At 49.0% G+C, this 23,409-nt stretch overlaps 2 protein-coding genes across 4 annotated transcripts in view; both read right to left on the bottom strand.

The window, feature by feature from the left end:
• LIMK2 (LIM domain kinase 2) overlaps window positions 1-11,018 on the bottom strand; it is a 30,347-nt gene extending 19,329 nt beyond the window's left edge. Inside the window, exons 1-2 of one of the 2 annotated variants that reach the window (XM_064168921.1) lie at window positions 10,930-11,018; window positions 8,457-8,556 (exon numbers count right to left, since the gene is read on the bottom strand). In XM_064168921.1, coding sequence (XP_064024991.1) covers window positions 8,457-8,556; window positions 10,930-10,945 — 116 coding nt within the window. In that variant the 5' untranslated portion in view covers window positions 10,946-11,018. Of the gene's footprint in view, window positions 1-134; window positions 420-8,456; window positions 8,557-10,929 lie in introns of those variants that run through there. The other variant, XM_064168923.1, reaches the window with a different exon arrangement.
• A 533-nt stretch (window positions 11,019-11,551) lies between these two features.
• Window positions 11,552-23,409, bottom strand: part of RNF185 (ring finger protein 185) — a 14,803-nt gene continuing 2,945 nt past the window's right edge. For both annotated transcript variants that reach the window (XM_064168824.1, XM_064168825.1), the window contains exons 2-7: window positions 20,086-20,317; window positions 18,514-18,532; window positions 17,808-17,920; window positions 17,257-17,311; window positions 15,206-15,323; window positions 11,552-13,785 (exon numbers count right to left, since the gene is read on the bottom strand). In XM_064168824.1, the coding sequence (XP_064024894.1) occupies window positions 13,688-13,785; window positions 15,206-15,323; window positions 17,257-17,311; window positions 17,808-17,920; window positions 18,514-18,532; window positions 20,086-20,267 (585 nt within the window). In that variant the 5' untranslated portion in view covers window positions 20,268-20,317 and the 3' untranslated portion in view covers window positions 11,552-13,687. The remainder of the gene's footprint in view (window positions 13,786-15,205; window positions 15,324-17,256; window positions 17,312-17,807; window positions 17,921-18,513; window positions 18,533-20,085; window positions 20,318-23,409) is intronic.

The following is a 23,409-nucleotide window of genomic DNA, read 5'->3' on the forward strand; positions in this document are numbered from 1 at the left end:
AACCTGGCAGCAGGAATGCCCCCCCGGCCTCCTCCTGCCGGAACCGGCTGCCCCCGGCACACCAGCATCCTACCTCCTGCCAGCAGCGGCGGGCAGCAGGCTGAGGCCCACGGCTTCCCCTGCACGGGACTCACCGAAAGGGCTCCTTGGGAGCGAAGTAAGCTGGAGCCGACAAGTAACTTCCCATCCTGGGCACTGGAGGAACCGGCTCAGCTGCAAACCCGTCCGACTGCCTCTGCACGGCTCTGCTCTGCCCGCATGGCAGCAGCCCCTGCTCATTTGATCCTGCGCTGATTCAGATGCCTTGCCTGTCTTTGAAGCTGCCCAGGGAATGCCAGGTCTCTCGGCTGCTCATTCCCTTTCAGACTGCTGGCTCCCATGGCTATAGCCATCTTCCCCTGCACTCAACAGCAGCCGACTTGGGAGGGGCAGGACAGCTGCTCACGGGGCTAGCTGGGCATGCTTCTGCAAGAGACCCTGCGAGCTCTCCTGCCTGCTAACTATTGTCAACTTTTCCCTTCTCTGGTTCCACCCAAGGGTGGGAGGGAGGAGGAGCCTTTGTTGGAGGCCAGCGTGTGGCTCCAGAGACTGAATAAGCTCTACCTCTGCAGCAGGCAGGGTGGGCAGATGGGGGAGTCTTTGACCCAGAGGGCTGCCTGAGCCAGTGCTGACAGGTAGCAGCGTTTGCTAAAGAGAGAGCCTGGCGTGTAAAGGTGCAAGCCTGCAGCAGCGGCACAGGCTACCGGGCAGTCGAAGGCGGCAGTTTGACAAAACGACTCTCCACATCTCCTAACACCCAGTTCACGTCTACTACCTGCTCTTGTAACCCCCTCGCAGCACCTACAGTCTGCTCACCCTCTTGCAGGAGGGCAACTCTCACAGTGTGCTTCAACCAAGGAAAAAGAACTCTCTTCCCAAGACTGTTGTAACAGAGATCATTGCAATCGTTTAACCTGATCTTCAGTTCCTCAACGGAAGCCAAGAGGGATAAATATGTGCAGATCGGGTCTCTGGATGCTTGATGCAGATGTAGTTATAGCATTTTGCTTGCTCTGAAGCCAACTGTGATCTCTAGCGGCCTAATCAGTTAAAGCTGTTTGCAAGACACTCAGAAATGCAACAAGCACGTGCTGCTGCATGGAGTCCCCCCGTCTCTGTTCAGTCAGCAAAGACTGGCATGCCTGAACACAGCCTGAAATCATGCTGTGCTCTGTTCCAGAGGCAGGAGCACTCCACTCTGCTTTTACTGGACACGCTGCTCTCAGCTGGCATACTGTTCCCAGCTTGGGGCTGGGATAAGGCAGTCTTGGATGTCTGCTGTTGACCTAAGCTGAAAGCCAGGCAGCTTTTTGGGCTGGGTGTTTTCTGGGTTGGTTTGGGTTTTTTACTTTTAATAAGCAGCCACCTTTAATTTTTTGCCCATCTCTTCAGAACAGCTCAGCCTGGCTGTAAAAGCGCAGCGCAGCCTGCTGCTGCAGAGCCCGCTGTGGCTGTCGGTGCCAGCAAGGCTCTAATTCCTCCTGGCGTTTCACACAGCTCCGCTGGAAGCAGCGGCACGGTGAGTCTGCGTCTAGGAATGCGCTCTGGGCTCCCACATCGCCTATACGTTGCGTGCTGAACGCGGGCCAGCGCTCCCCGGCCGCCGCGACCCCGGCGCTCGGCACTCCCCCACGGCACAGACAGCTCCGGCGCAGCCCCTCCTGGCCACCCCCACCGGAGACAAAAGCTTCTCCCCACGGCTTTGCTGCCGTGGGCTCGGCTCCCTCCAAGGGGGTTCCCCGTGAGCCCATCAATCCCAGTTCCGCAGTCAAAGGCTTTGAAGCTTTGATTCACAGCTGCGATAAGCAGCCAGCTAGTCTGTGAATGAGGCCAGCAGATAAAGCCCAACTTCAAAGCCATATAAACCACCCAGACAGCCAAGCAACCGGGAATGGACTTTGTTTGAGACTTCCTTAAAGCCAAAGGACACATAGTCAAATGCTAATTTAAACAGGAAACAGCTTATCAAAATGATTTTACGTTTTGCAGCAAGCCCCAGCGCCCGCCACTAACCTACTGTTTCGTAGCCTCTTGTTGCTTCTTGCCATTGTTACTGTCTCTACCAGCCACTGGAGAACACAACAGCTCTGAAAAAAGGGCTCTAGGAAAGGTGTTAATGCCTTCACACTCTCTAGATCTGAATTCCTGCCTGAATGACTGTACTTCAGAAATGCTGATCAACACCGGGGAGGGCGCGGAGCGGACAGCTTTTCTGCGTAATTGCCTTGACAGCATCTCCTAGGGCGAGGCTGCACCCAGGCAGATTTCTCTTTTACCAACTGAAATAAGCTCTCAGCATCTTCATTCTTGCAAATGCTGACAGCGTTCCCACTACAAACACGTAGCCATCACAAGGGGTTGCGTTCCTTGCTATGGTTTAGGATTGTACAGTAAGTGTTACCAGAAAGAAGTCAATTAAATGAAACAAGGAGCAAATAAAAAGGAACAAGAGAACCCTCACAGCCCTGACTTCAGATGGAATGTTGCAGCCCTTCCAGTTTCACCCGCACAGAAATGCACCACAGAGCTGAGATATTCCAGTGATTTATATTTTAAACCAGGCGGAGGCACATCCAGAGCCCTCTGCTACAGGGGTCATGCTGTCCAGCAGCACATCTGCCAGCCCTCAGGCACACACACACACCCTGGCACAAACGGGCACTGTGGGACGTGTGAGACTGGTATAACTGGGCAAGAGGTATCTGCTTGATGCCTGAAGAGTCTGTGGCAAGTCTGCTTCCGCACAGGTGCAGTCTGGAGGCACTGCCTCAGCACCATCCCGAAACGTCGTTGTATTTCCAAGGCACTACACATAACACTGTGCTTTGCTACTGGTGAAAGACCAGCTCCTGAAACTAAGCCCACTATTACATGCAGGTACCTCAGGGGGAAAGCTCCTGCTCTTGAGCAAACTAAACCACAGAGACGTCAGACTCATCTCCATTACTGCAACTTACTTCTGAGCAGCAGCAGAAGTTCAGACCAACACAGCAGCTTGACAGTCTTAGCAGCCAGCATCACGAAGCACATCATCAGGATGGAGACAGAATTTTTACTTCCACCCTACTTGCCTACTGGTTGCAGACATCCTATAGAGGTGTAAGACTGAGAAGCAAACCGAAGAAATTCAAGCTACTGAAACCTGACAGATTAGATATGGCTCTGGGAACAGAGATTTCTGATCCAGAAGTGCAGTGCAGCTGGCAAGATGACTGCTACTCACACCTCTGCACCTTCACTCTCTTTCTTCACCTGCTGCCTTTGTCCCTGCAGGCTGCTGAGGACAGGATCCTGCCTCCCTCCAGTGGCAAGCCTAGTGGGAGTGACTCTCATTGCCCTGAGGGAATAATGCTCTGATAACCAGGACCTAAAGGGCAAGCTGCACCCTCAGCTAGAAAAAGCTTGGGCTGGAATGCCAGCTCCTCCTTAAGTATAAAGGTCCTCATTTATGTCCTGCAGCTGATAGATTCCCGAGGAATGCCACATTACTCAGGGGAATTTCCACCTGCAGAGTGCCTCATTGTTCCTTTGGATGCTTAAACTCCTGAACCTCCTGAACAGTCACAGTGACCTGTGCACAAACAGGCACTTAGCAACTATTTCGCCCTAAATCTGAGACTGAGCCGGTGAGATTCAGTGTGAGGGAGAAGCTGCCAAGACATTCCCAGGAGTCTGCTGGACCACTGGAGATGAGCTCTCACCTCTCAGGCCCTGTCATTAGCTTTCTGTAACTGCCAGAAACTGGAGAAGACAGGGAAAGAAGAGACTCCTGTCCTCCTGCCATCATTCAATGCCTTATGTTACTGATGATCTTTCCCCTGCTTTGATGGTTTGAATTCAGCTGCTGTGTGCACAAACCTGCGTTCACAGCTGAAAAGCTAAAGGAAGACTCAGAGCATCAAACATCCCCACATTTCAAACTCACACATCTTTGATTACATCTCTATTTGTCAACATTTGTACCCTTGAGCTTCCTATCCTGGCACTGCAGATCTCTTTGTCTTGTTGTCTGTGAGGAGGAAGCAGCTTCTGGACAAACAAGGCCTGTGCCCAACAGCTTGAACCAACAGGAATGATCCAAAGTCCAGAAAACAGTCTCTGAGAAATAGCCAGGTTCAGGGCTTCTTGGGTCTAGGAGCGACTGAAGTGAGACAGGAATGCTTCTTTCAGTCAGGAACAGCTTGCCTGAGTAACAGAAGAGAGACAGAGCTTCTTTTCCATGCTCACAGTGAGCTTAACTAGAGAAGACTGATTTAAGTTGCAATAAGAGGGATTTCTGAAGATAGCAGACAGAAGCCTCTAACACTAAGGATAATTAAGTGCTAATAGACATAGTCTGGGAGACTGAAAACCTGGAGTGACAGGAGACTGTTAGGTGATCAGTTCCTGGATCCTTCCAAAGCCATAGCAATTACTTACTCCAAACTTCAGTTGAAATTAGGTAGATACCCTAGGAGGCACAGAAAACAGCTGGAAAACATCCTCAGAAGTCCCTTAGCTTATCCTGCTGCTGCCAAACTAGGTTTAACCAAGTATGTAGCTGCTCGGTACAAGGTTGCCTGCCTTGCCTTCTCCTGCCCCTAAACGGGAGAGGAAGGGAGGTGACTGCCTAAGGGCTGCTGAGCACACAGACCACACCACCCAGCAGACCACACTCCTTCGGAAGACAATCACGCCACTAGAGCTGGCAATCAGGAGTGGTTCCCTTCCTGCACTGGGCATCCCCTCTTGCATGGGCAGCCCATCTAGTCCTGCTACCCAGCCATGGGCAGCTGCCAGCTGCAGAGGGCACACAGTGGGCATGTGTCAGAGATTCTGGAGAGAATCTACCTGTAACCTTGTTCCACTTCTGAGAGACAGACAGAAGGAGAATTTGGTTCTAATTCCTTTCGGAACACCAGCAGGAGACCAGGCCAGGAGTTCTTCTGCACTGCCAACCTGTTCCACTTTTCCAGAGTGCTCATGGAGAGCAAACAGCCTTCTGCTGGTTGCAGTACTGCTGCGTTTCAGCTTCCAGCTCCAGTTACAGCTAACAGGCACCACCACAGAGCACCACATTCAGGTACAGTGCAAGCACCTGAACGTTCAGCACTCAGTCAGGTGAACCGAGGCAACACTGCAATTTTAACTATATTTGTTTAAATCCTTTTGTTACTTTAGACTCTTTTTTTTCACAAGTGGAAACAGTTTCTTAATGATTTCAGGAGTGGATTTAATTTCAGCCAGTACCTTCTACAGCAGTCACTTCAGCACAGGAGGGCAGAACTCCTGAGCAGTTTCAGTTGTGCAGGGAGTAGTTCATGCTAACTTAGTATGAAGCTATTTCATTAGCTATATACTTTCTAAAATACACTAATGAAACATTTTGGATTCGTGCAAAATTCCCCAGCTCTCTTTTCCTCCTCCAGCACAGGGTTTCCAGCTTTTAACTGAGCGGGTTTGGTACAAAGTAAGCAGCTTCCAGTTACAGCTGTAACTGTAACATGATCAGTAACCCATCGCCTTCAGCAGCTGGCACTGAAGGTACCCTGTGAGCAGTTTTTCTGACGTGTTTGCTTTGGCTCCTGTTTGGCATTTCTGCAGCAAGCTGGTGTTGCTTAGCTACTTAAATTGGTTTATTTTATAGACCACAGTCATGCACATCCTCTGTTATTGCATGGTTAGGAAGGAACTGAACATCAGCTGTCTTCCTTCCTATAAAGTTCTTAAGCACCCCAGTACAGCAGAATTTCTACCATTCCAAATCATTCTCTTCACATGGATCCAATGGCATTTTCCACTTGAGTGTATTCAACAGGCTTGACCTGAAGTCAAGGTTTTCAAGTAGTCAAACCAAGATTTTTAACAAATACCATGACTTTAGGATTTAGCCATGCAGCTACATCCCAGTTTTCTCAGCCCAGATAGGCAACATCCCTACAGAAAGAGGGAATTGTCTTTAATTTCATCTGTCCTTACTTGGGGCGGGGAGGGAAATCACAACAAAACACCATCAAGGGACAACAAAATATCAGGTCCCAATGCTTTATTCCAAGGAATTATTCAAGGCAGTGTCTGTTTCATACTATAGATAAAAGCTGGACTCAAAGCAGCAAGAACAGCAAGCTTTAGGTCCAAAAAGCAGCTCTTCCAATAACCCCTGCAGGTAACAGAGATCCAGAGCCAGCAAGGACACACTGCCACTTCTTTATTTCCCTTCCTTGGTGTGGCATTTGAAGTTCTGTGCACTGTAAGCTCCACATCCATTGGAGCTGTGTAGCAGTGGAAGAACCTTTACACAGGTCTGCAATCTGAGCAGACTGCAGAGGCACCAGAGGATGTTCAGAGTTAATCCATAGTAGAAATCTGTAAGAAACTTCCTCAGCCAGATCCAGCCCATCAGATCCAAGCCCAAGGATCAGGGGCCAAAGCCCAGTTTTCAATCTCCAAGATATGTGAGCAGGGATTTGGTTGCCTCTCTGCTCATACCAGAGCAAACACTGTTTTCAGAGACAAGGCTCCTGTACATGCAGCTTGAGGAAGGAGGGAAGTGACAAAACCCTGAAGTCCTCAAGAGAAACACATGCACGTCAGCCAGGGCCAGTGCCAAGCACGATCAGCAGCCTAGCCTGACCAAGAATAAACAGAGCTAACGAGCCTGGAACAGTGCCAAGCAGCATTAGAGAAGCGATGTGCCAGGCCAGGGAGTCTGCTAATCCACAGGAAGACTGAAAAACACTCCACAAGAGCTGCCGGAACTCACAGCTACCAGCTGCCAAAGGCTCCTACCCTCACAGCCTGTTTAAAGTTTGGCTTTGGGACATGAAGCACAAGACTGCTGCTCAGCATGGCTTAGGACAACAGAAGAAAAGGGGACCAGAGTGCAAACTGAAAAAGTGTTTCCATGTACAGGCCTACCCTGGAACTAGGAAGAAGGGAAAGGCAGCTTCCTTTACTGCAGGTTCCAATTGTTTGTTCAGCATCGCAGCATAGCTGGGTGCTAGAGCCAGGCAAAAGCAGAGCAGGAGAGAAGCACATCAGCAAATGCTGAGAGTTACTGCACAGCTCAGGGGAAAAGCTGGCACCTGCACTTGCACAGCACAAAGAAACCCAGAGCACCAGCCAGCTGCTAGGTCACAGTGCAAGCTACAATAGCAGACTCTGCACCAGGTGTCTGATCCACCTCAAAAGCAGTAACAGCAAAAGAAACACCAAGACATTTGCAAACCAAGACCCACAACAGAAATACCTTCAAAGGCAAGAAAGAAAGACTTAGTAGCACAGACAGGTTTGGGTATGGCTACTGGTGGAATCTAGGGAAGCTCAACAAGAGGATAGTAGTTCTTCGAGGGGAAGAGACAAGCAGGGCTAAGAGCAGCTGACTCAACACAGCTGAACATGAACACTCAAAGCAACAGAAGCCTGAAAGATCTGTAGCAATGCAAAACTGTGATTAGCAACAAGTCCTCCTCAGCTGCAGCATGTCCCAGGCCAACACAGCTAGCACTGCTCTAGCAGCATGCTATGCTTTGGGCTTTTTTAATCCACCATTAACTATAATCCTCACGTTAACAAAGCTGAGCTACTTGCTGAGGGGGTTGTTTCTTTCAGCCAGGACAGTAGATGCCTATGTTGGCATCGCAAACACTCCTCCAAAGCCACACAGTGGCTTCTTTTATCCCCATCTGTTTCAACACTGTCCAAGCACTACCTTCTCCAGATTCAAGGCAACACTGAAGCCAATAGAAGCTGCAGGTACTTGACGACTCTCAAAAATACAGGTCCCTGACAAATGTGATTCTGGAGCATGGAAACAGGGCTGATTATTCATGAAACACCAGCGAGAGGCATTACTCCCTCCACCAGGACAAGAAGCATGTCAGAGAGTCCTTTTTGTCCTTGCTGCCAGCAACACGAACTGACATATTTCTTAGGTTTGTATGTCTTAATAGCCTGAAAAGGAGAGGAAGTAAGAGGCAGCTCTCCCTCTGCCGTGTCAGCAGTGCCCTCCACCACTCTGCTGCCTGCCTTGTATCTACCCCACATGCAAAACACGTCAGGTTCACCAAATTGCCTGGGTGCTGCTCTGGAATGCAGCTGAAGACAAACATGCAACTCCTGGCTTCTGCCAGCAGCAGTCAATCACAGCTTTCACTTGCCCCTTATCTGTATTCCTGGACATGTCTGCGTCAGCATGGCCACACTTGGCCAGGCAGAGCCAGCCTGATGGAGGGACTCAAAGTCAGCTCCAGAGATCTGCTGTGAGCACTGAAGCAGGGTTGTAAACAAGGGCTTGCAATCACTCTGCAAGAGGCCCTGGTACGGGCCAGGCACAGAAATGGCAGCAAGAACTCCCTGTTAATATTAGTACTTATCCACCAGGTTCTGAGGCAGCTGAACAGCACTTGAAGAGTTGAAGGGGCTAAAATTTTACCTACCGAAAACAGGAAACATGCCAAGCTTCATTGACAGTCTTGTAGAGGTGCTGGCCAGCAGCAATGCTGTCCCCACAGCCTAGGCATCTCCAGATTTCTTCACCTGCATGCAGGAATGAAATGACACCACACAGATATTTTACATCAGAGCAAGCAAGTAGTGCTGCATCCCTTAAAGCAGAGTGCTAGCAGGAAAGCCTGCACGCAAAGAGTTAAGCCAGGTCTGTAATGCCACAGAGTGGAGATCCCAATTCAGACTTGGGCATCTTATAGATACCTTTTTCCTCCAAACAGAATACCACTCTGTGCTCCTCTGCATCCTGCAGACAAAGCAATCTGACTCTTCGGAGAGGGCAGCTCAGCTACAGATAAGCTGGTCTTCACAGCAGCGATTTCAGGAAGGCAGAGATCGAGGGTAACAATCCCCACGGAGAACCAGGCTGGGCCAGGCAGCCGCGCTGCTGTTTCCCCCGTGCCACTGACTCAGCACATGTTTGCACTCATTTGTGTAATTAACTGGATTTCCCAGAACTGAAAGAAGAGAGGTGAACTTCACTCAGCAGAGAACACTTGACTACCAGGAAGGAGTGACACACTTCAATCAGTACTCCTGTAGAGACTTCAGCCAACACCGGACTACCCTCAGCCTCAGTCGGAGGGGCATTTGCTAGTGGCCCAGTGCCCTTTCAGAAAACACTGGCAATGGCTTCTGCCAGAGCTGCCAGAAAGCCCCAAGGATAGGCAGTCACCAAGAAGCATGTAAGCTAGGTGAAACCAGGAGAAAACTCATGCACAAAGAGCATTTGGTACACAGACAAATGCCGCCCAAAACCCAGAGAGCTGTGTGGGCACAGGAAAGGAAGAGTCACAGAGTGAGATGAGCATAGCACTGTGCCAGGGGCAGATCTCAAACCGCCTTCTTCCTGCTACCTAAAGTTTACTTGCCACGAGGTTGCATAAGGAAAGAAGTGCCCTTGAAGATGAAAACCACTAACCACAAACTTCCATTTTCCAGTGAATGCTAAAACTTGCTAATTGCTCAGCCAAGTTGATAGCAAGGTCAAGTTCCTCGAAGTTACACTAAAGAGAAGCCATGAGCATTCTGTCTACATTAATGGCAACATTTAAAAGTACCTAAAGTCAGATCTCCTCCACTGTTTTACACAAATACCTGTTTCAGAGGAAAAAAGTGTTGCTCAGACACAAGCAAACGCTGCCCTCTCCAGCAGATAAGTAGCACCCGTGAAAGTCTCCACACCAGGCTCAAGGGCTAGAATGGGTTAATTCAAATGTGACCTTTGGTGTGAGTTGCTACTTCAGTTCCCAACTGCATCAGCTCCACACCTGGGAGTGCATCTGCACCCTCTTGCTCTCTGGAACACTGAGAATTGCACCTAACCTTGGATCTGCACAAGAGAGCAAGGGTTAGGAGAAACCTGGCAAAAGCTGACACACTTCTACAAAGCCAGCTGCTGTACAGCGCTTGGGAAGGAGAGGCAGAGCCAGGTGCGGCCGTGCCCCAAGGCACAGGCAGCCAGCACACGAACAGCACAAGCCCCCCCGAAGTCGCGGAGCTCCTGGAACCGCTGCTACACCACCAACGCTCAGACAGTCATCCTGCAGCTCAGCTCCTCCCGATTAGTGCCACTGGCACAGGACACAAATGGGAACGCTGACAGGAGAGCCTCTTGAAGGGAATTCAAAGACTGATGAGTACAGCACAGCCCAGCAAACACACAGATGTGACTCCACAGGCCTCGCACAGCGCTCTTGCCCTGAACGTCTGAACTCCAGACCAACACCTGTTTAACTGCAGCCAGCAAGGCCAACTGCTCTCAAACGGAAGCGAACAGCGCCGGATCCGACCGAAATTGTTTCAGTGTCCAGGAGAGCAGACGGAAATGGAAAAAAAAAAAGAGCAGAAACTGTATGAAGGAAAAGCAAAGGGACACAATCAACGCAGCAGGTCCGCCGAGCCTCCCGGGACACCGGGACTGTCACAGGAGCAGTCAGCGAGGAAAAGCGGCGGCGAGAGCGATCGAGCCTCAGCAGGACCGGCAGGACAGAGACAGGACGAGGGCGAGCAGGCGGCCCCAGTAGGCAGCGGCGCTAACGGATCTGGCAGCCGGCCGCCCGCAGGGCGGGAAGCTGACCCCACCCCCACACCTTTCCGCGGAGCTCGCCGCACCGGTGCCTGGGCAGGCTCCCCCGGAACCGCGCGTGGCCGCAAAGCGGCCTCCGGCCCGGCTCCCAGGAACGGGACACGGGCTGCTGTCCAGCCAGGGGGCAGGTCCCGAGACCCGCGGGCGAGGCCCCTCAAGCCCCGCATCAGCCGCCCCACCAACGGATCGGCGCCGCGTAACAGCCGCCCGGCCAGCGGAGAGCCGCGGCCTCACGTACGCGCTCCCGCCCGGACCGCCACGGCGGACTGTCACGGCGGACTGTCACGGAGGGCGGCCCCAGCCGGCGGCCTCACCTAGCAGCGCCTCCATTCCGCGCCGGCCTCGCCGCCGCCCCGGGGCTCGCTTGCGCCTGACGTCAGCGCTCCGGCGCGCGCGGCACGCTCACCCCGCACCTGGCGCGGGACCGCGCCCCGCCCTCTTCCTGCTGCAGGCCAATCCGCACAGCGCCCCTCCACACCAGCCAATCCCCGCGCAGCCCGGCGAAGGCTGTCCCGCCCCTTCCGCGGCGAACACCAATGGTAGGGCGAGCGGGGCCGCCCCCGTGGCTGGGCCGAGGCCTGCCGGGGCGTCCCGGCCGCTCCGGTACCGCCGCCGCGGGCAGGGGGAAGCGAGGCCTGCGCTGCCGCTGCCGCAGGCACGGGCCAGCGGCGGCCCCGCCGCTCCTCCACCTCGAGGTAAGGCTGGGGCAGGTGCCTCAGTTCAGCCCATCTGCCAGGCAGAAAGGAGGGGCGGCGCGCTCCGGTCAGTGTCAAACCATTTTTTACTTCTCAGTCACTTTCACAACAGTGAAACTTAGCGAACGGTAACGGAGCCGCACTGAACGAGCCGCACGGGCTGCGTGCGCCCAAGCACCGGCAGAGGAAGTGGTACGGTACAAAACACCAACCAAGGAAAAGGTAGAGACAGAAGCGGTAACACTTTCAGACTACTTCATTCTTGGATTGCCAGAAAATAAGAACTCTGGGTCGTGTTTCTGCAGCCACCTCCACCTCAGTCCAGTAGCTGGGAAAAAAACCAAGGCCGTTACAATTCTGTATTTTAATATATAAGTGTTAGAGAATTCACTTTAGTTACCTCTTGAAACTCTTACAGTCGCTCTTCTGTCCTCTTTATCGGAAAAAGGCTTTAAAGGGACACTGCTGCGCCCCGGACTGGCCCCGCTCTTGGCGAGCTCTCCAAACCGGGACCTCCCAGTGCCAGCGGCAGGCGGTGCTGCCTGCTCACGCAGGGAAGCCAGAGCTGCGGCACGCTGCTGCAGCCAGCTGCTCCAAATGCCACAAGCAGCCTTTCCTCTGGAAAGAGTCCCACTGAACAAGTTACACACTTGAGATGAACCATAAACAGAAAAAGTTAAGCTTCTCAAATGTGACACAACACGGGAGCTGAAGCACCACTTACAGCTGAGCAATATATTCTGCCAGAGTATCGGTGGGTCAGGTATAAATTTGACCAGATGTGGCAAAACACTGCAGCAATTTTCCAACACTTCACTTGCCAGATGGAATTTTTGAGATAGGCAAGTTAAAGTTCACTCATCCTGTCTTGATACTAAAAGTGAACAGTTTACATAAATAAACTTCTACAACAATTAGTTAAGAGTGCCCTGCCCAGGACCCTTACACACCAGAAAACCCCTAGCTAGTGAAACAAAGTTTCTGTGACTTGTCAGCCACCGGTCTACTGCCAGGGAAGTCACATCAATCGTGCAGGAAATCATACTGACTGTCAGCAATCTGAATCAAAATAACCTAAAAACTGTTAAAAGAAATGGAATTGCCTGCTCAGAGAGACACAGAAACTGTTCATCTTGGCAGGGAATCTCCTACGCGCTGTTCTGAAGGAATCTACACAAAGACTCATCAAAGCTGCATCCCCATCAGGATTCCAAATCTCAGATATTCTCCCCTCAGTACAAAAATGGCTGTGAGCTCCTTTAGCACTTCAAGTATTATCTTTGGGAGACACTGCAGAGTCTTTTGCACTGCAGCATTCTGCTGTACACACCCGTAGAGAGCAGCTCTTCCAAGAACTCCCTGCCATGGCAGGTGCTAGCAAATGCAGGATCTCAGCTTTCCTCCTGTGTAATTTTACAGTGTGACAACTTTTACCATCAGCACTCAGATAAAGATGCCTTTTGTTTCTCTCCCCAAACAAGCTGATCTCAGATCTGTAATAGGATTTTATTTGGAGTACATCACTGTGTGTAGAGTCTCAAAGCCTTGGGCAGAATAGATGTAGTGACAAGGTTGAGGGGATTTTCCAGGAGCGCAGCCCCGGGCTGCTGCGTGGAACCAAGGAAGACAACACTGACTGTTGAGCGTGAGGCAGGCAGCTGTGCTGTGCTGTTCAGCAGCCCTGCCTGGCTCCACCGCGAGGCTCCCAGCGTCTGGCTCCAGCAACATCAGGCTTTACAAAACTGCAGCACAGATTTGTATTCCTTCTTCTGACGGCCACTAGAGCCGCTTCAGGAGGGGCTTTCCACCACGCCGGGAAACAGCCGCAAGGAAAGAAACCAGTCGGCAGACCCGGCTCCATTTGCACCGTGTGCTGTGCCCAGAGTCTAAGCAGTGCTGCAGAGCATTTTGTGCAGCAGGCTGGCTGCTGACGTGAGGACTCTAAACAACATCCTCAACTCTGGCAGATCCATCGTGGCTGCCAAGCACGAGACAGGGATTCCACTGCAGGAGTTTCCTTACCTGCCCAGTTTACCTTGGGGCAGCTGTCTTTCACATAAGCCTGGTGCCACTGATTGGCCCGGGATTTCACAGCAGCACTCCTCTTAGGAGTGGGGCTCAAAGCTCAGCCCACAGTTTGTGGCAGCGACCTGTTGCACAAGACAGCTGAGCTGCAACACGCCCTTTAACCAATGTTTAATTTCCAGCTCTGGTGCAGAATGTGAGATTCCTCATCGTGCTGTGGTACCACCAATTCCTGAAGCCCACAGTTAGCTACAGAACCAGACACCAAGAAGTTTAAAATGGGATGGAGATGCAGTTTGTAACTGTTTTGGGGGCCTCATTGGCCATGGATATATGGAAAACTGGGAAAGACTTATGCAATCAACAGCCAGAACATTATCACCAGGGCCACAAACAGGAAGAGGCGGGAGAGGAACTGCTCATCCACATATTGAGGAGTCCCTGGAACAGCTGGAAAACAAAGCACAGAAACCAGTTCAACTCCTTCTTCAGAATCATGTGTATTCTGAACATAATGTATTCATAAATACAGATATAGAAGGAACCTACACGGTGAGAAAAACTACTTGATGAGAACCTAATCCCATTTCCTAGCCTCAGACTGGCCAGCCATACTGGCAAATCAGAATGAAGTTAAGCATCAGCTCCCCAAAGCAGGACTCTCCTAAACCTGCTCATGACTCAGAGCAGCCAACAGCTCCAAGTCTGCTCAGTGGAGCTCTGGGGATGGTGCCGAGCCAGCTTTGCTGCTTGGCTCACTGCTGACTGCTGAGCTAAGTTCACTGTTTCCATCCTAAGGTGTTTCACCACCTCTCCTTGCACGCTCCTCCTCATCAAAGGTAAAAAACCTCTGAATAAGGAAATGGTGAAACAGCCAAGACCAAGACAAGCAGGAAAAGCACAGAAGCTCTGAAGCTCAGACTGAGCCTTTCTGGAACTGCCCTACTGAACCACAGATGGAGACCAGACAAATGAGTTGGTGCAATTACAGCACCTGTTTACATACTGCTCAGCTCAGTCACACCTCCACACACATTGTCAGTGCACACTGAAGCATAGTTTCCAGGCAAGTTAATTTGACCCAAGGACAGCAGAGGCAACACGAATATGCCATGAAGAATGTGTTTCCTTTTCTCACAAACCCTACACCATGTTACATGTTGAAGATGATTTGCCGAGCCCAACCTGTCACAGAGGGAGTCCAGAAAGTCTTGGGCAGTAGGTTATCTGCTTCAAACAGGTAACTTCAGTGCCAATGGGAGGAGGTTTTCTGGGCATTACTTCAGTTTTAGAGAGCAACGCCAGTACTTGGAGTAATGAAACATTTTTTCTTCATTAAAAACAAGTTAAATCATTTTACCAGGAAGTTCGTGCCTGTGGAACAGTTTTTCTCATGCACTCTGGAAAAGGGGCAGTTTTTGCTGTCAATATTTTGTGGTACAGAGCACCAGATTTGATTTTTCAGGAAATGATCTTTTCCTGCCATTGCCAAGAGATGAGTCTCCACACACCTCTATGGACTCCTCTTTACTTATAAACTCTAGCCCAATTTGTCTCAGTTCTCAAAGGGAGTCTGCTGGAATGCCAGAGACATTTGAGTTAATGGGGAGAAGTCTCCTGTGTCACTGTCCCTCTCCAGCTCTGCTGTCCTCTCAGGAGGGCCTTCAGCAGATAACATAGAAGTGCCAAACGTGCTTCTCACATGGGCACTTGTACAAAATGTGCATGCCAGGCACTGTGCCCTCTTCTGGGTTCTGTCCCTCATTTTCTGTGTACAGCACTGATGTACTTCACTGCTCAGGCAGCTGTGTCATTCGGCAGGGTGAAAGGGGCTGGCAGCAGCCCCCGGGAGGGCAGGAGCGCGCTGTACCTGGAGGCGGCCGCCCATCGTTGATGTTGAACGCCGTCGCAAATATGCCAAAGGGAAAGGCCCCGATGCCGAACGACATCTGGAACCCACCATCACCGAACCCAAAGCCCTGGAACCCCTGCAGGGAAAAGAGCCAGAGGAAGAACAAGATACCAACCATGTAAGGCCTATGGCAGCTGTTTGGTAGAAGTGCAGGCATTCCCTCTCACTGGCTTCTGACAGCTGAACAGGTGTCATGCTGCCTGGCGGCTCCTGGCATGCCACACTACTCTAAATACCATTCTGTTCTTCTGGTTTGAAGGTATTTTACACAGTGACAAACTTACCAGAGCCACCCAAAACTCTTGAGAAAATGCAAACTAGGAACCACAGCTCTTGCTTGAAGGCAATTAGCAAAAGCACTTTGGTAATATTTCTCAACTTCAAACAGCTCACACTGCTAATACACCCAAGTTGACAGCACCAGTTCTGTCCAGCGTCTTAAGAATGTACTAACAGCTATCAGCCACGTAAGAAAGGCATTGTAAAAACATCCACCTGCACTGACTTTCATGATACATCAGTTAAACATTCAGTAAAGTGACAAACTGCCAGTAGGATGCAGAGAGCATTATAAAGAACAGTACCAAAAAAGTTAATTTACCAGGGACACTCTGGTTAAGGTGTCAGATAAAGTCATCTAGGGCAGGAGTGCAAGGCATAAGGAAAGGAGGAAAAAAGGAAAAGTTACAACGCAACAGCATTCACCCTTCCAGGTTACAGACTAAACCACCATACCAAGTCAGATCAGTCTTCGCAACCTAGCTGACTGCTACTGTGTAAAGGCAGAGCAGTAGCTGAGACCCGGCCACGCACCAGTCCGAGCTCTGCGTCATGTCTGAGCCCTGCTGAGGGCTGGAAGCTGCCCTGTTGTGTAATCCTGCAAACTGGTCTCGTTTCACAACTCAAACAGTGAAGCCAGTTCTGAACAGCTCTCTGGTCTATCACCTCCCAGCAGTGGGAGGACAGAGATGGTTTCACTCATTATAAAAGGCAGACATTTTGGGGTAGATCCTTGATTCAAGGAGATAGTCTTTGATTATGAGTCTTCACTAGCATTCAGCTACCAGCTCTCAGAGACAGCAAAGCTCTCTGCACAGCAGGCTCTGCACCCCTATCAGGAAACAGGGCAGCATCACTGCTTCTGTGTCTTCATACCAGATTCCTCTGACCTAGGGCAGCATCAGCTAAAAGGTTCAAACAAGGTATAGTAGCTGATTTAATAAGGAAAATCCCTAGTAAGAGAGAACTGAGTTCCCAATACAGGCAACACAGAAAAGTTCCTCAATCAGAGCCAGCACAGTTGTTTGCTTGAAGCATGAGGTACAGCAGCAGTCTCCAAGGAGACCAGACTGAGTTACAGGGCAATGTGTAGTTGTTTCATCAGGCCATACTCACTGCAGTGGTGCTAAAGAACATCTTGGTCTGTCCTATTGGCTACTCCCACAGCTGTTCAACCTGTGCCAGCTGCTCTTTACAGTCACTCAGTGCAATCTCATCAGCAGAACCACAGGGTCCTCTTCACATTAACACCCATCCAGCAGCTATCTGCCTTCTTTAGCTGGTAAAGCTATGGTCCAGGCACATCCCAGAAATGCCAGAAGCAAGTGTCAGTGCCAAAAACCAGGTTCACACATGGATTATCTCCATTATAGGTATAGTTTGACAGAAATGTCCTTCCACAAAGAACACTCATAGCAAAGTGTTTCCTATACTTAATAGATGGAGAGCAACCATGTATGAAGACCATCACTTCCAGCGATGCCACGCAGGGCTGCCTGCAGCACAACTCAAGTCAGCTCACTCTTTGGGATGCTAAAGAATGCTGTAGGGATGGAGTTTGCTGACACACTATAGCTATCAGCTCCTCACAAACAGCCTACTGAGGGTTAGCAAAGAATGTAAGCTGAAGGACCCTCACACAAGCCCTCAAGCACACATATGTCCTCCAGGGTGAACGAACACCACCACCACCACAAACAACTTCTCTGCTTGAGTGCGTTGTCACTTACCCCTCTGTTCTCTGGCTCAGGTCTCTGTCCTTGGGGTCGTGGAGGAGTTTTCTCTCTGAAGGAATTTGTGAAATTAGTTCAAGTGCAAAGATATTCATAACAAGAGTGTCTGCAATACCCTGGCTAGTAAAACAGAACAGAGAGCAGCTCTCACATGGCCATGCTGAGGCAGAGCTGGAGGTGTGCTCAAGTAGCCCACCCAGCACAGGAGCCTTCAGCATTGCTAAATACATTATTGCACTCTGCACTAACACAATCCCACTGCAACACTAGCAGCTGAAAACATCAACACTTTATATAAGCTTTTCTCCAGTCAGGTAACATTCATTGCAACCTGCCACATGTAACTGGTAATTAACATCCACATTGAATTAAAATAAACTACCAGCTGAAGATGTGCAAATGCAGGCCCCGAAGAAGCCAGAAACACCGGGCAGAAATTGCAGTATTTCAGCTTATGAATGCAGCACTCTGACAGTTCCATCTTGAGACCTTAAACTGAAGTTTTGTCTTTAGTATCATACAGTAACAGCTGTATGTAGGCTTCTCACCTGGGGTCCTGCTGCCCAGTGCTCCCCCTTCCATATAGAGGAATGACTTTATCTCGGCTGATTCCTGCTTTGCACACAGGGCACACTTGTCTGTTTGGCCTGGTCTCTAGCCACTAAAAGAAAGGAAATTGTAAGAAAATTGTAAAATCCCACGGAAACAACACCATACAAACCTCATCTGCAGGCAGAGAGAGTTAACAATTTCTTACAAAGCCATGGAGTAAACATTGCCATAAATGCCAGTTCTGCCCCAAAGCAGAGCTGGCACTGTGACACTCCACTGGCTGATCTGCACAGAACGGCACAGCAGTAAAAGAGGAAGAAATAACCAGTACCAACAGTCCTGTACAGGCCTCTTTTCATCCATCTCTTCCATCATAGCACCACAATGTAGAACGTGAGACATGCACAAAGAAGCACAATGAGCACTTCAGCCTGCACACTATCCACTAGGAACTGCCTACAGTAATTCTGCTGATAAAACTGGGAACAGTCGGTGTTTAAGAAACTCAAAAACAGGAGACAAGTGGAACAGAATCTCAGTTTCCTTTAGGTGATGACAAGGTATGGCACATAGGGTTGCATTAGCAGGCTGCCACTGCCCTGGAGAGAAAGCAGTGTTGAAGAGGGGGATACTCCAGAGAACCAAGGGCTTTATTGAGCAACAGGAGCTGATGAAAGACAAAGTAAAATGAAACCTGCTTACCTGGTGTAAACAAGGCCAGCTGTGAGCATTCCCAGGACAATTTGTTCACGGAGCAGAAAGAGAGGAGAAAATAGAATTAGTCACTGGCAACTTAATCTGACAAACACATAAAGTGTACCACGGCAAGCACAGCTTGGAGACAGCAGAACCCTGGCATCCTGCTGGGCCAGTTCCACAGCTGCCCATTAACACCACTTCTGAATGTGCAGCCCCGGTCCGACCTGCACTGGTCTAGTCAGGTTGTGCAAGCTAAGTTACTAACGTGATTCTCTGCCTATCACCTTTGATCCCTGGGTTCTCATCCATACCAAAGGGCCGTAGAGAGGCTTAATTCATCTCAGTGTTTACAGTACAGACTTTCCTGACACCATGAAAAGATATCCCTGAGCTAAGACACATAATGAGGACGATGCCAGTAATGACACTTCAGGACCTTAAAAGAAGTCATACAAGGCACATTCGGCTAAAACATCAGCCACATCCACAGAACCACACAATAACTCAAACTGGACAGCACCTCAGGTGGCCTCTAGCCCAACACGAGGCTCAGAGCATTCAGCTACTCAGAGCAGAGAAATTCCCATTACACAGAACTACTCCTGAGTTACTTCAGCAGCTTCAAAAGGGTCAAAGACAAAGCAAGCTACAAGATGAAACTGCTAAGCAGCCATCTGCTTTCAGAGTGGGTTTGATGACGCTGCTCAGACAAGATGCATGCTATTTTTTAAGGTGTCATTCTTCCAAACCCTTTTGTGCCATAATTTAATCTAATTTTATCTTACTATGCCATCAGCATGTGATTTTTCCATCTCATCCTGAAATAAATCCCTACATTTTCAGATGTCACATACACTCACACAGCAAAGAAATGCTTTCAGGCCTCTTTTTAATAATGAGAATAATTTAGCCTGATGTGTAAAATAAACAAAAGACCCCCAAACATTTGGTCAATTCTTAGCAGCTTCTCGGTGTTCAAGTAAGAGCAGCTTCTAGACCAGGTTACCCAGCGAGAAATGCTTCATGCTCCTTAGATTTGTGCAGTGCCCTCCCCAGTCAGATCACAGAGCTGCAGAGTTAGTATTACACCTGCAACACCACAGGAAAGGAGAAGCAGCCCAGCAGTGAAAGCTTCTTAGCTAATTTAATAGTTTTTATGGTTTCAAAGGGAAAAAGAGCAACCTTTAGAAAGTATGAAAAACAGAGTTTGGCCTCCAAGAACCTGGTTTCAGGTGCAGATTTAGGTATGCACAGCTTAGACTGGAATTTAGATCTAAACAAGATATCTATGCTAGACCAAGCAGCACCGGTGCTGGCAGACACCGGTCTATGTGGAGCTGCTTCTCAGTTTGCTTTCACAGAATAAGACAGCAGAATAGGAAGTTTACGATGCAGGAAGCCCACCATGTAGAAAGTGAGCAACTGAGCAGCAAACCCAGACTGCTCCTGAACCAAACCCATGGCCCTGACTTGTTTTATACAAGACATTTAATTCAACACCTAGAGCTGCAGAAGCCAGAGGCCTTCCCTGATCAGAGGCAGGGTGTTCGGGTTTATGGGGGGCTGAGTCCTCACCAGAAGAGATGTCCACACAGGCTGATAACTGCATCCTTGGCAGTGTCTAAACAGATGTTACATTCAAAAGTGTTGTCCTGGTTAGCACTCTCCCCAGCACCGTTGCTGCTGCTGCTGCCACTGGTCCCTCCAGTACTAGAGCTCTTTGTGGATGTAGAAGTCGTGGATCCTTTGCTTGCCATCCTAAAGAACCACTCAGACCCAAGGTCAGAAATATTTTCCTCTTGGAATCCTGGCAGTGACAAAGGGAGAAAAAAGAAAATTCAAACAACGTCTTGGCATTCTAACACTGCATTCTTGTCCTGCTCCACACTGGCAGTGATTTATCTAAGAAGCACTTGAATCCTGCTGTTGATGGGTTTAGTTTAACACAGCCAAGAGAGCTTTTTTTAGAAACTAAGCTACTTTAGAGTCCTGCAGTAGGCCCTGGCTGATATGTGACCTATATTTTCATCTTTCTGATAAGCAGATGAGAGTCACAGCCAAAGCAAACCCAGGGTTTTCTCCTAAATGAGCTCACCTGTCATGCATGCTCCTCCAAACATTCCACCTGCAGTCTGAAACAGGATTCAATCCTGAAGCAATTCACAGTTTGGACAGACTGGCTTAATGCATGCTTCTAAGTGCTGTGCTGATGAGTTTGGGACATGAATGACAACAACGGCAAGCCAGGGCAGCTCAGTACTCATTTTGCCGCTGCAGCTGTCGGCTGACAGGACCATCATTTTGAGGGCTCCAAACTCTCAACTGTTCCTAATCTAGCTGTAATGCAGAAGTACTGCAAATTATGTGTTAAAGTGCTTTAATTTTACTGACATGCTTTCACCCCCAATAATATTTACCAAAGAACATAATTTGTTATATTTCAGTAGCAACAACCTCCACAGGCTAATTCCTTGATATGCAATCTCCACAGTACCCAAACCTTTAAGACTCAGAACAAAGCATTTACATCGCCAGAAACACTGACAAGATTTTCAATCCAAGAGCTAAGAATTTCAGCAATTGCAGAAATTAACTGAACAGAACAAAAACCTTTAAAATATTCCACTGTGCTTTTCATGAAACTCTGCCATTGTGTTGCTGCTGCAGAGATAGGACTCCTAAGATAAAGTGGTGAGAGAGAAGCAGGTCATTGTCTGAACTCTTCTCAAGTGTACAAACAGTTTTGCATTTTAAAAGGGCAGTCTGACTTTTTCAGAAGCTAATTTCTTAGTAAACTTACCGCACAAGCATTAAAGGCTTTCCTTATTGCTCCCTCTTCGTGCCAGTGCTGAAGCGCAGGTGCAGAGCCACCAACTAACGCCCAGCATCTCCTGCTGTCACTGACAAGAGCTTTTGTCATGCAATGCCACCCCACCGATGGCTCAAGAAGGCTCCGTGCTCAAAGCTGCCGCTGCAGGAAGCACCCAGCTGCAGCAGGGCAAATACTCTTTTGCAGAGCTTTTTCACCCAGTTACATCATTTTCACGGTGTCCCAGGAGGGCAGCTTTGTACTCATAGATGCTGTACTTCACTACACACTGCTCCCAGCACTGCTGACTCCCAGCATTTCACACCATGACTTCATTTACACTCAGCAGCACCACAGCTCATCATACAAAATTAAAACGCCTGTTAGTTCAATGCAAGTGGAAGTGCTGCCAGCCCACAAACTACACACAGCAGAGGCTTGGATTTTCACACGTCCTCACTAACAATCTTCAGATCAGTACTTTAATGCTTGAAAATTTACCAGCTTGGACCTAGACAGACTTGCTGGAAACTAACATGATCAGCAAGTACACCTCCTTAAAACCAAAGAATACAACCGGTTGTAAAAAACTCCAGCATCGTTTCATAGAGCAAGCACAGGAAATGCCTGCCTCATGTCTTGGCAGGTAGCACAGAGAAAGCATCTAGCAGACACAAATAAATTCATTTACGTGTCCCTAAAACAAATATGGGCAAATAAGGTCCTTTTATCCAAACTATATTCCATTCATGTAACACCAGAAATCTGGAGACTCAAAGAAGTCAACTCTGTGCCTTCACACCTACTTAAAGCCTCTTAACTTTTAGTAACTGTGAAAAATAAACAGATCACTGAGTTGTGAAGAAGGACGATAGAGATGTCCACAGGGCTATCAATAATTGAATGGAATCAAGATGGCCAGAGCAGAATCAATATCAAAATGACAGAACCCAAGAGGCACTGGATCAGCTCTCCTAGAAAAAGCTCATTCCTTAATCTGTACTGAGATCCTTTCCTTATTACTTCTCCAGAGTCTGTCTGAGCCTGATGACTCATTGGGGTACAACCAATTTACAATATCCACAATACACACAGTAACAAAAAAAGCCTCCTCAAACACTGGCTCTTGCACATTGGACAGTGTTCAACATGACCAGGGTTGTGAGAGGTGCTGCTGGGGCCTGTGCATCTGCCAGACATGCTGCACACAGAGAGAGGAGGGAGCCTTAAACTGCATCCAGTGATTAAACTTCACTTGATAACCAGAGCAGATGTCACTACTGAGCCTCCTCTGTGAACCCCAAAAGAAGAGTGCAATTGCAAATTCAGCTTGTTCTGAGTGGAGAACAAGATCACAATTGTTGAAATGTCCCTTAAACTACTTAGACTGAGACAAAACTTCTAAGGCGGGGGGGGAATCTAACAGCACAAGTGAACCATGATTTGAAAACCCCCAACAACCAGCACATCAGCCCAAAGCAGCCCATTTTCACTCCTAGTTCAGAGGGGAGTACACTAGGATGTAACATGACCTTTGGGATGACGTGAACAGAACTGAGAGATGCCAGCCTAAGTTAGCTAAATGCCTGTCCCTTAGATCAGGGACTACCCTAGACACGTGAGGAGCAGCAAAAAAAAAAAAAAAAAAAAAAAAAGGAGTGAAAGGGTATGAAAAAATCAGTTCTGATCTAACTGCAAACATGCAAAGATTTTTTTTCTTCCTTGATTCTTCACTCTCCAGATGCTTACTGGGAAACAGTACTTTTGTTGCTTAAAAGCTATCTATATTACCTGTCTTCTTTAATGATGTACCCTATGATATCCCCACAGGTTGTATGGAGAATTACTGAATCACTGACATTTAATACATCCAAGAGTCAAGAGCAGTAACAGATGAATGGTTAATAAACAAAGGGGCCATTTTCAACTAGTCTTCCCAGTACAAATGTCCGAAGGAGCATGAAAAAGACATGGAATTGAAGATGTTGAGGGCTCCAGCACAAGTACTACCAAGCTTTATGAAGAACAACCATGGCTGAAAGAGCTGGCAAAACCAGACCTCTGAGGAGCAGATGACACACTGGGACCCC

Source organism: Pogoniulus pusillus, chromosome 30 (genome assembly GCF_015220805.1).
Source record: "Pogoniulus pusillus isolate bPogPus1 chromosome 30, bPogPus1.pri, whole genome shotgun sequence".
NCBI lineage: Eukaryota > Metazoa > Chordata > Aves > Piciformes > Lybiidae > Pogoniulus > Pogoniulus pusillus.